The 13,178-nt window shown below is 34.4% G+C and overlaps 1 protein-coding gene across 15 annotated transcripts in view; it reads right to left on the bottom strand.

The window, feature by feature from the left end:
• ARPP21 (cAMP regulated phosphoprotein 21) overlaps positions 1 to 13,178 on the bottom strand; it is a 159,161-nt gene that overhangs the window by 86,974 nt on the left and 59,009 nt on the right. For 11 of the 15 annotated variants that reach the window (XM_030932936.1, XM_030932932.1, XM_010389633.1 and 8 more), the window contains exons 10-11: positions 3,068 to 3,176; positions 1,059 to 1,160 (exon numbers count right to left, since the gene is read on the bottom strand). In XM_030932936.1, coding sequence (XP_030788796.1) covers positions 1,059 to 1,160; positions 3,068 to 3,176 — 211 coding nt within the window. The remainder of the gene's footprint in view (positions 1 to 1,058; positions 1,161 to 3,067; positions 3,177 to 13,178) is intronic. The other 4 variants (XM_030932970.1, XM_010389624.1, XM_030932982.1 and 1 more) reach the window with 1 other exon arrangement.

Genomic DNA, 13,178 nt, shown 5'->3' with positions numbered 1-13,178 from the left:
GGGGTTGTTGGGGGGTGGGATATAAACGTGAAAGAAGTGCAGTGGTGGAGGAGGTTGAAGCTCCCCTGCACTTTCATATTAAAGGAACCAGCACCAGCTGGAAGATCAGAGAAACTGGCTTTGGCCTGAAACTTTTCAGGACAGCAGTCTTCCTCCAAGTCAAGCACTGAAGCCTACTTCTCTGGGCTGGCTTTGTGTGGCCTCCAGAAGCAGATCATAGCAGGAGATCAGATATTCCACCAGACTCAGCAAAGCTTGCAGTGTTGGCCACAGAGTCTTACAAAGGAGCTCACGCTTCTACTTAGGCAGGGTGAAGAACACACATCATTTGAGGAGGTTGCTAAATGATTGCATGGAATGAAAACGCTATGGCAGTTGCTTGCCCTTTTCCTTGCATTTAAATCCAGGCTCTATTTTTTTTTTTACCTTTTAATGTTTAATTAATTGCATTTTATCTTGACCATAGTGGGTAAAGATAAAAAATTCCAACCTTTTTATTTGTTGTTGGGATTTGTTTTATGATTATTCCCTTGACAAACTGATCACAGATCTGATTTGAAATTGAGGAGAAACATAATCTAACTTTGGTGTAATGAAATGTCTATATTTGCTAAGAACCCAGAAAATACTCATTGTATATGGATGTGTGTGTGAGATAAACAGATTCTTTCTTCTTTGTAATTCTTTCCCCTGTACAATGTTGTTATTAAAAAGAAAACAACACTAGGTAGGTAGTCTGTTGGCTAATGTGGAGGTGAACGCATTTCTTCAAATCTGACAACCACTCTCTGTACTTAAGGTCTATATCACTGACCAAAATCACACCTCTCTATGTGTCCCCACCAGTCATATCCTAAGAACATGCCCAAACCCTTGGCTAGGTTTCTATCAGTTCCCTGAACCAGATCCTCTTCCAAAATCACCTCTAGTTTTCTTCAGTTTGATTTGTTCTTTGGCTCCAGGCTTTTTATTCCCTGCCACCTCGCTGTCTGGGAATGAGGAAGCCTTACTGCTGATGGAAGGAGTGCACTAAAGAGGCAATTAAAACAACTACTCACATCGTGTGCAAATATTCTCTCCCTCACTCTCTGATATTCCTCTTCTCTCTCTTCAATTGATTTACTTCGTCTGTCATCTCTAAATGGATGCATTCTGTTTTGCTGAACAGAAAAAAGAAATCAGGAGGGTTATCCAAGTTGTGTTGTTAGAAATCTGCGGTTAAGCAACTGTCAGCTAAGAATAATAAATGTTCACTTAAACAAATGGAGTCTGAAAAGTCTTATTCTCTCTGTTCCCTGAGGAGGCTGTGTTGGGTGCATGTACCAAGTGTGTGCATGACATGCAGTAATGAGAGGTGTTTGCTGCTGCTGGTAGATTCCTCACTGGATGCAATAGCACAGGTGTTTCCAAATGAGTTCACCTCACTGTGCCTCAGGTATTCAGCCAATTCACATACATGGTGGCTCATCACTGATGGACTCTGTCTCTCTTGCTTACCTGTGTGCTTCTGACTCCTCAAAAGGAGGCAGAATGCTGGTGAAAAAAGATGAAGTGGCTAGTTCAAAGTGGCTGAGGGAAGAAATCATTTTGAAAGCTTGGGGACTGGAGAAAAAGCAAGTGAGCAAAGAAAGTAATGAACAGAAAGGAAGATGTAGACACTATCACTTCACCTTCTATTTTGTGTTATTCATTCAGTGACTGATCCTATGAATTGCATTTAGCATAGAATGAACGACCTCAGGTTTACAGGCTAAAATTTAAAAACCTATTTGTTGACAAGAGTCAATACCAAGTAATGCTTCAAAGAACCCAGCATGAGGACTGTTCTTTATCCTATTTTCTGAACTACTTCCTGAATCTTAAGTCTCCTTCCATCTATTCTTTCCATTCCTCACAAACTGCTCTGCACTAACCACATCCATCCATCCATTCAACAGACACCCACTAAACATGACACAGGCACATGTTTCATAGTCAACAGGAGCCATGGTGGAGCTTGGTGGTAGTGGGAGGAAACGAGATACAAATGATGAACAAGTTTTCAAAAAGTGCGTCAGAGATGCACATACTGGCTGAATGACTCACTGAGAGTGATTAAAATGGTAACTTGAGATGCATATTGTCTTACCTTTAAAAATTCTAAAGCAAAGTCATTTTCAAAAAAATCTATTTTGATTGTCAGAGACACAAAGTATAATTGTAATGGCATTTATATGACTTTCTATTGTTATTATCATTTAAAAATTTGTGGGATTTTTTTTTTTTTTTTTTTTTTTGCCATTTACTTAGCTTTCTTCTAGTCACCCTGGATCCCACAGCCCCCATCTAAAAAAGAGATTTAGTAAAGCGTCTTTACTCCTGACCAGGTACCACAAATAAGGCTACTCTAGAACAACATAATGTTTTGTCCAAGCAAAATACACGAGGATAAAGTTCTGCTACACTTCATGCAAAACAAGCAGACAATTTACATGGACCATAAAACATGGGAAGGAAAGGGGATAAAAGACTAAAACATGAACTCAATTCTTTTCTGTGAAGACTTATTTTAGGATAGTTGCAAAATCCACCTGTCCTCACCATAACAAGGTTTGTTCTTTACAGCTACACCGGTTGATCATCGGTCCGTATTGATAATCCAGCTCAATTTGTGCACAACTGAAGGACAAAGCTGTAGGGAGTGGAACGACTGCCATAGTTACACAGACATCTGGAAATGCGACTGACAAAGCTTTACTCCACAGCTCGGAGCCTGTGGCATCCCGACCCCCCCAGACATGCAGCAGAAACTGCGCCAAGCACCACCCATGCAGCCCAACACAGAGCCATTGCTAAAGCAACCAGGACTTTTTTTTTTTTTTTTTTTTTTTTTTTTTTTTTTTTTTTTGCTACCCATTGAATGCCAAAGGGGGAGGCAAAGAGGAGAAGGAGGTTGGAGATAGGACAGTGGTATCAGAGGCAGGGGAGGATTGGAGGGAAGGCAGGGACAACAGAGGGACGACAAGAACATCAGTCAGCCCACCTTCAAAAACAACAATGTCAGCCACTCTCAAACTTGAGAACCAACCTGATTGTCTTCTTTATCAATACTAGAGTTATCTCGCTTCAAGATAAACCGCTTCTGGGATTCTTCACCTTTTTCATCTTTTAAATGTTCACAAAACCTTTGCTCTGGTCTGCCAGCAAAGTAAAACATATCAATAAAAAAGTTTTTTCCCCTTGTTTAAAGTTATTTCTTAGTGTTGTTCTTCCCCCACAGTGTCATTTAACTTAAAAGTTTACAAGTGGTTTTGATATTAGAGTTGCTGGCAATATACAGGTAGGTAATGATATGTCACTTCACATGTTGTTAGAATACTTTTCATTGTTTTGAATTTGGGGTCTTGTTTGCTACATGCTGCTCATCACGGCTGAAATTGAGAAAAAAAATTTAAAGGCCTTCCTGTATATATTGTATAGATGTTTTCTTTAGTTATTTTGACCACTATTATTCCTGAATTCAAATAACTTCCTGACCATATTCTCAAACAAATATACATGTTTAGAACTTGACAGTAACACATTAATTCACCAATGTCTGGAAACCGACAGAATATCTTCTATCACATCTTCCCTTTTAAGAGTCTTTGGACCGTGCAGTGAGAGAGGATCACTTAAAAACTATTTTCTGTCTCCTCCAATAACAAACACTCTGGAATCTGATTCCAGTAGACTCTGACACCCTTGACCATGTCTTGTAAATCAGTTCAGTAATTGGAGAAACTGGAGGTATTTAGTTTAAACAACTTAATGGCTGATTAGCATGGGGAAAATGCTTCAAGCAGTTACACACTATTGATTAGTCAATTGATTTTTTTAGGTTGGCTTAATCATTTGGTATTATTAAAGGAAAGGGCTCCACTTCCTTGTTAATTTCCCACAGTTGTCATTGCAGACCAGAGAACTCAGTGAATGATCTGGACTTGGGTTCATCCACAGAGGAAGTGCTAAAACGTTTGCTTCTGATTTAGACAGTTAAAATTTATGACTCTCATTAAAGGGTTTCTGTCATATCTGATGTATTACTTCTGAAGCCTAGAAGGTTTTCTGTCCCTGCTGGGTTCATTATGCTTTGAGTCATTAGGAAGCCACTCACAGTGTCTGTTGTGTAATGTGAGTGACCAATAATTAAGAGAAACTTATCATTTACTCCTAGCTCCAAAATAAGCAAATAGCACTTTGAAAATAAAGAAGTTTAAATGTATAATTCAAATGTTGATGAGAAGCATTTTATCTTTCCTTAAATATGTGTACATAAATTGTAATAATATTGATGAGCAGACAATAGCAAAAAACTGGAATAGTATCCGTTAGAGTTTTGTAAACTGAGTATAATTTTTGGAACATGGTGTCTATATCTTATTCAATCCTTACAATAAAAGTTTGGTGCAGAAGCAAATATTTTTTGCCTCTTTTAAAGACAAGGAAACCATCCCTCCATGCTTCTTTTGATTTCACGTTTATGAATTTGCCCAGTAAGCCACAGGCATCACACAAGCCTGGTCACATCCTTCCAGAGACTGAGTTTTGTTCCTCTGTATTGTACACAGTGGGCTGAAGATCCTCAAACCCAAAAATAAAGAACCAAAATCCTCCAACAAATTATCCTAGTTTTCAATGTAAATGTTTTCCACCAAACTTAAAATGTAACCAAAAACCTGAAAGTGCTAATACGACATATTGAAATCAGTATTCTAGAGAAGTAAACTTGTACTTTACAATGAAAAGGCCATTTACAGTAGATAAATTAAACATGTTTCAGTGTAGCATAGTCACAAGACACTTCAATTTCTTATTACACTGTAAAGATATTACAGTGTAGACTTGCAGGTCCCTGTAAACACTAGCAATTCTCCAGATGTTTTTAAAGCATTCCAACATTTTCAACCAATACTTATATGTTGTTACACACTTTTTTTCCATAGCAGGTGAAATTAGGATGCTGACTTAAATACAGATGTTGATTGTATCAATACTATTTTGGTGTCTTCTAATATCCCTAAGCTCTATAATCTGATAAACTCCAGCTAAGTGAAATGATTTACTAACTTCTAAATTTACAGAAATTTTGTTTGTATTTGTTTATAATTGTCTGTAATTGTCCATTTACAAATAAAATGATCTCAGAATGTGGACTTTCTGATTCATGAGCACAAAGTGAATTTGTTATAGATCGACTTATTGAGGTTGAAAAGCATTAAAGTGAGATTTCAGCATACTAACCAGAATTAGAATTTAAGTTTTGTCTCAGTACAGACCTTGTCTTTTTTAAATACTTAAGTCTTAGTGCCTAGAACCATGCCTGGTACCTGAGAGGCATTTGGCTGAATAAATAAATTAACCAATGTATAAACAAATGAACATTTACCACAGCTATTCATAAATCACTATAATTCAGGGACAGATAAAAAGGTAACATAATAAGATATAAAATTTTAAATCCTATAATTATAAATCAGAAGAGAAGTTGGTTAGTAGGAGTATACATTCAAATTTAGAACCTTAGTAAGATCTTTAAAAATCAGATTTATGTTTCAATTTATATTGACCAAAATTAATCATGTTACAAAACCAAATGTTTTTGTTTGTTTTAAATCTGAGAGTGTCTCTTGGAAAGACATGGAAGTGAAAATGAAAATTTTGACTTTCCTAGTTTTGGAACTTCTCAGTTTCAAGTGTCATTGTAACTCTAAAACAGCTATTTAAACATTATTTTAAAAATATCATTTCCATTTCTTTGTGGTAGTCATTTATTTGTTTTTCATATATTTAGAAAAAAAATGCATCTACAACATAACTAAAAAGTAATCAAAAGGCTTATTCTAATTAATAATGTAAATATTGTTTAGAGCAAAAATATTTCCCACTGATACAAATTATGCAAGATACATCCTTAATAACTGCATTTCAACCTTAGATTTTTTTCAAATACTGGGATATAATAGTTCAAATTATTAATCCTTTTATATTTTTCCAGAAATATTGAATGATCATAGAGTAAATATTAGAATTTTGCTTAAAAAATCAAGTGAATCTAATAAAATTTTTCTAGGTTGATTTTATAGAGAATTGTTTATGATTATAGCACTAAAGAGCAATTTGGCAGTTTAAACTCATGCAAACTGAGGCATATACCTGAAGTACTGCAAGTGATTAAACTAAAAATTACTGGTAATGTACCATTATATTATAGCTTTGAAAACTGAACTCCCTTTCACAGTTAATTTACCACCATAGCAATATTATTTCTAAGCAATAAAATGAATGGAACTAAAACAATGTATTGTAGACCTTTATTTAAAATGGTAATGGGTAACTTTTAATGTATTAATATGTGAATATAATTGGATGAAAACATTCTCAAAACTGCAAAAGGTTGTGGTATTTATTAAATCAATGATGACTAGACTTTACTATATATTTTACAGCCCTGCATCATTCATGCCTAACTTCTTTTTCTGGTAGATTTTAGTACCTATGGTATTATTTCTATCTTTCTCATATTATCATCAAAAAAGCATGGAAAATAAATGTAATGGTCATTCTAGGTGAAAAATACTTTCTTCTTCTGAAGGTAAAATATGTTTTCCCACAATTTGTAGCACGTAACTACTGTGAAACTTATTGTTCATGTGTAGTGAATAGCACTGGCATTTCTGGTCAATTTCTTGGCAACCCCTATCAAACCTTTGAAAAGTCAGAATTAATTCTTCATTGTTCCTTAATTAAGCATAGCTCATGAATTGAGAAGCAGTGTGGCTGAGTGAAGATAATCAAACTCTTGTCTTCTAATCATTCAGTTCCAATTTTAGTTTTTTTCCCTCGAAGCTTGAAATAGATGAGTACCTATTATTATTACTGTTTTTAATCTTTCTTATCTTGAAGTATTTTAATAATTTATCTTACTGCCAGGTTCTTAAGACCAGATTTATTACTTTTCTTCCAAATAGTTAACCTTAATCCTTCCCTTATTTTCCAAACATAAATGAAGAATTTAATTCTACTGAATATGTAGAGTCATAGAGAGAAGTCTTGAATTTCACCCTGAGTAACTGAAAAGTGGTTATCAGTATGTATGCGTATCTCAACAAATAAAAGTTTCTATGCACAACAGTATAAAATATGTTTATGGTGTAAGACACCTATCAAAAGCATTTTAATAGTCAAACAAATTAGAGAAATCTAATGACATTGTTCCCTTAATATTTCAAACATTTTCAATTAAAATATGCACATTTTGGATGTATTTTATTGAAAATAGGAAAGTCCTATGTTCTTCTTTTTAAATAAGTGTATCTCACAATTTGCATTATCAGTTTGTCATTTTATACCACTTCATTTTCTTTTAAATGAGACTATTATACCTTATAAACTTAATATGTGCAGTGCTAAGTAGCCAATGTTCTTTATTAGCATCTTTCAAACTCTTGTTCCAAATTTTGTAACACCCTTGGAAAATTCATTTTATTCTTCTCTGCTTCTATAGTGTACTGAATATATAAGCAGAGGCATGCAAACCAACTCTCTGACTCTCTTTTAACATAAGACTTTTCATGAACAACAACATTAAGCACAACATTTAAAAACAACATGCATTTGTAAGACATATCTTACACTGGCACCTCTGCTCTGGCAAACAATTTGGCTATGTAGATTTGGAGACTTAAACATTTTTAAATATTTTGTCTTAACAAAGTGGTTCCATTTTAAATAATGAATCCAAAGAAAATAATAAATGAATGCAGAGTTCTATCATTCACAACAGCAAAATAGTGAAAATCTATAGTAGATTAGGTAAGCAATTTAAGGTATGTCATGTATGATATGTGGCTCTATAAAATTATATCCAATAATATTGAGTAACACAGAAAAGCAGTTAAAAATGTAGATCGATTTGATCATATTTATATTGAAACTATAATATATAAGAATAATAATGTTAGGAGTAAGTATGTCTCATGGTGGGATAACAGGAAATTTTACTTTAAACCTTTTAGATATTTGTGATTATGAAAATAATTATTATTTTATAACAACAAAATAATGAAAATTATTAGCTTAAAAAGATAGAAAAACAATTCAACAACTTAGTAGTGGTTTGCACCCAATTACTGGATAATAGATAATTAAAATATTCACACACTTTGGATATTTAGAAAATATTCTTTCATAGCATATATTACAATCACCTAAAATAGGCATTAGATATTTTGTTTTGTCAAACCAATTCTCAATTGTTCCACTGCACTGCTACTTTTTAAAATACCAGATTTTTTTTTTTTTTTTTTTTTTTTTTTTTTTTTGTCTGAGACGGAGTCTCGCTCTGTCACCCAGGCTGGAGTGCAGTGGCGCAATCTCGGCTCACTGCAAGCTCCGCCTCCTGGGTTCACGCCATTCTCCTGCCTCAGCCTCCCGGGTAGCTGGGATTACAGGCGCCCACCACCACGCCCAGCTATTTTTTTGTATTTTTAGTAGAGACGGGATTTCACCGTGTTGACCAGGATGGTCTCTATCTCCTGACCTCGTGATCCTCCCACCTCGGCCTCCCAAAGTGCTGGGATTACAGGCGTGAGCCACCGCGCCCGGCCAAAAATACCAGATTTAATTATGCTTTCTGCTTCTAAGGCCCTCTAGTATATGTAAACCACTCCTACCGTGCCACTCACTCTTTTTATTGCTATGTCCTTTTTGATCTATATGTATAAAAACATCCATTTACTAATGATAATATAAGGATAATAACTAAATAATACTGTCCACTCTGAAGATCCCTTTTTTCTTATCCATAGGAGAAGACCAAATAATGATATTATAGAAAAAGATTACAAGGATAAGAAAAAAAGGGGAAAACATGAAGTTTTAAAAAGGGAAAGTAATCACATGCAATTAAGACCTGGTATATTATATACTAGGTTTGTGAGCTTGATTATCTATATTGAACGTGGTGTTGGCAACAGCACATAACAGTCACACACGTCAGATAGATATACTTAGCTTAACAAAACAGACTTATTTCTTCAAATTTACCTATACATTTAGAATTTCCACAAATGAAAAATTATGTCTACAACAGAAAAATTACTTTATAGAATGACAATTCTTCTAAATGATATGCTGATGATCTTATATGAATTATCTATGAAATACTGTGCACATATATTTTAAAATATGAGGATAACATCAAATATGTGCCTAGGTTCTTGAACTTATTAAAACATTTCAAGTTTTACATGGAGATCATTTTACAGATTATTTGGCCACTATGTAAAACTTGAAATGTTTTGGATTAGCCTAAAATTGACGATTCCACCAAATAGCAACCATTGATTGATTCATCATCAATCTCAATCATGATTAAGATTTAGGATTAGCCTAGGACAATTTTAGCCGCCTTAAACTTTCAAAAACTCTAGGGTACATGTGCACAGCATGCAGGTTTGTTACATAGGTATACATGTGCCATGTTGGCTTGCTGCACCCATCAACTCATCATTTATATTAGGTATTTTTCCTAATGCTCTTCCTCCCCCAGCCCTCTACCCCTAGACATGTACCCTAGAACTTAAAGTATAATAAAAAAATAAAATAAAATTTTCAAAAACTCCAGTGGTATCTTCTAAGTAAACCTATAAACAAATAATCTAGTGTTAATCTACAAATGTGATATTTGGTTCAATATATTTGATCATGTACTTCTCTCTGGTGCTACTTTGACAGAAGAGCACAACACTTTGCATGCTGAATTCACTTCCAACAGTGAATTGATGATGAGTGATTTCTTCTTCGTCTCCAGGGTACTAATTTCTTGCAAGTTTTCTAATCTCAGGCTTTTCTTATCAGTGGTAATAAACTGAATAAAATCAGGGCTAGATTATTGGTGTACTTTTTTTTTCTTTAAATTCTCCATCCTTCCATTTCAGTGCTACAATAACATTAAATGATAGCAGCATTAACACATACAATGACTCAAAGTTCCACTCCCTTAAAACAACCATTGAATTTTAATACATAACCTAATTTCTTTATATGAAATGGACATGAACTAGCATACTGTATTTGAAATAGCAATAGTTTCAATAACTAAAATAGTTTTAAGAATACAGACATAACACTGAGAATCAAGCCTAAAAAGAGTTATGTCTTTTCAGCTCTGCAGCTTACTGTGCGACTTTTCGCAACATACTTAACCTCCCAGAGGGAGAAGGCTGTTGTTTGGTTTCTTGTAAAAAAAAATAGAAAATATAACACTTAACTTGCTTGGGAGGATTACATAGATGCACAATAATGCAAGTAAGCTACCAAGCCCAGTGCTAGGCACTAGGAAAGCACTTAAATGAATTTTATAAACTATTGTTACACCGTTCATATTTTTTTGAGTAGAAAAAATCTAAAGGCACAACAATGATTATTGATCCAAAATTTTCCTTAGCGTTAACCTTAAGTAGGATAGATATAATCTGTATTATAATACTGAAATAATGGATTGATCTGTGTATTTCCAAATACAGTAGTCATATTTTTCTGAGAGTGATATTTCCTTTGGAAAGTGTTGAATATAATTGTTACTGTTGTTGTTTGTTGTTTTTCTTTTTTGAGACAAAAGGCTTTTCGTTTATATATTGTGATGTTGTATAAAAAAGTATTCCATTGAAGCCCATATGCAAATACAGTATTTCAATCCCGATGAAGGCACAGTTACTAGTGTAGTTTACTTGATAGAGAATTGCCAAATATTTTTGGTACGTGTAAATAAAAGCTATATATATATATATTTTCATTTTCCTGGCTTGAAGCCCAGAAGGTGGGAAGTGAAGATTGGGAAGTTAAAGGCTAAGCTCCTCTGAGAATTCTGTGGTACCTGAAGGGCTGTACATTGGAAGAAGTCAGGTTGTGGGATAAAATGTGTTACATAAATGTGCACTGCTCTTGGTAGATCCCAATTTATTGTTTGAAGAGTTGTACTGAACATTAAAACATGTTATTATTATTATTATTATATTCATTCTACATAACCAGACTCTCACCTTCAAGTATTCTCTAAAACTTCCCAAACTATAAGTGCAAAAATGACTGTCAGCCCTACAGGAGGATTTATAAGAAACAAGGAAACCCTCAGGTACTGGGCATAATTCTGCTGCCTATAGCAAGCAAAGATGCAGATTGAGGAAATTGAGTCACAATAATCTTGATTCTTCCAAAACTATTATACATTTAGGACAATACTATATGCAGTAGGTATATAGATGACGAACTTTTAACTTCTAAACTGTATGATACACAATATGTATTTACACACACAGACACTCTTGTAGTTACACACTATTATATTCACACACATACACACACACAGTCTTGATCAAAATTGTCATGGCTTCTCAAATAAACCATGAAAAGAATTAACATGTGCTATAGCCTATACTTCTTATGTTCAAAGCACAGTACTGAACACTTGAGAAATGATTTTCAGCTGACATAATTTAAGAACATGAAACAGTTTTGTGTCACTTCTAAGTACGCCAAGGCAATTATGAATCCAATGTGTCCGGTGATTCTGGAGACTTTTTTTTTTCTGGCATCATGGTTTTGTCATCTATCTTAGTACTGATGTCTAATTTGGTTCTGTGCTCAATTTTAAAGGCAATAAAATGCAAATTTGAATTTTTATAAGTGAATCAATAGGTATGAGTTAAAGAACAGTGCTTGGTTTACTTCTCTTTACTTTTCATCACTGTTTGAGAGTATTAAGCCTATTAATGCTAATTCCTCTTTCCCTAACTTTAGGAGAGGAGTCATGGCTGAGTGACAGTAGCACTGAATTTTTATCTTGGTCTTCTGTGAATTGACTAGATAAGATCAGAGATGGATCTCAGTTTTCTCTCCTGTAAAATGGTTTAGCTTTATCTACCTAGGATGTCATGAGCAAAATAGATAAATAAATAAATAAAATTATTAAACATATCATGACTCCACAGATAATCTCTATAAAAATGTCATATGAAGCACACTATGTTATAGAATGTATATACATGTTTCATTTCCAAAATAGTTAATTATACATTCACACACAAAGGCCCATAAATAATTTCAAGTAGGGAAAGTAATACCACAAACGTATGTTCCTTCTTATGGTATATTTCTGGTATTTACCTATGTCATCTACAGAATCTTATATTCTCTGAGGTATTTGAGAATAATAATATGGAGAAAATATAATATTTGAAGAAAATGACATGGAGTTTGACCAGTGTCAACAAATAAGTCTCATTTTGAGCCTGAGTATAGATTTAAAAACGAAGTGTCTTGCTCAGTAAATAGTTTCATAGTTTTCCTGAGAACAATGTGATTCTTAGGTTTTCTGATCTTTGGCAACTAGTCAGATGATTTTCACTGCCATTTCTGTAAAAACTGCAGAGTAAATTTACCATGTTTAGAAATGACAGGATGCCAACCAACCACTCATAGATTTTTAAGAGGCACTTAAATAAATTGATGCTTGGTCTTCTTCAGGGATGATTAAGGGAGCATCCACATCAGGATGCTGCTCAGTTTATTCACAGAGCCACGCACATTTCAAGCCAAAGGAAGATAAATATAATAAACATGGAAGGAAAAGCATGTTTTGCTTTATTTTGTTTTGTTATAAATGTACTTAATCACCTGCAGGGAGTGAAATGCTTAAGGGCCAAACACCAAGGATTCTCATTTTCAGCTTTCGCCTCTTCAGAAAACTAAGCACAGTAGACATTCTGTGACCTTGGCATACTGCTCTCCACTGTTGTCTGGGTCTACCCACGGAGAAAGTGGAAAGTCCCACGATCCTTCTTGCTGATGTAATAATAACTATCCATCACTTCAGGGGTTCTTGATAAAATCAATTGGTCTCCATTGCTCTATCTACAGGGAAGCTTTATTTAGTTCTAGAATGAGTTTCATGGCTTTTATGATTTACCAAACAGCCAACTCAGTTAGTCATCCTTTCTGGAACATACAACAAACAAACTGCCATAGTCACTACCCACCACTCATCACTCCAGGCAAAATATCCAGGCTCACACTTCTCAGGATCACTGGATATGTCCTTGGGCACTTAAGGTATAGCCTCAAACCAATGCCTTTGGGCCACTATTTCTGTTTCAGTT

The sequence above is a fragment of the Rhinopithecus roxellana genome, chromosome 1 (assembly GCF_007565055.1).
Source record: "Rhinopithecus roxellana isolate Shanxi Qingling chromosome 1, ASM756505v1, whole genome shotgun sequence".
In the NCBI taxonomy this organism is placed as follows: Eukaryota; Metazoa; Chordata; class Mammalia; order Primates; family Cercopithecidae; genus Rhinopithecus; species Rhinopithecus roxellana.
The sequence above is the reverse complement of the archived record's forward strand: the minus strand, read 5'-3'. Positions and strand labels throughout refer to the sequence as shown.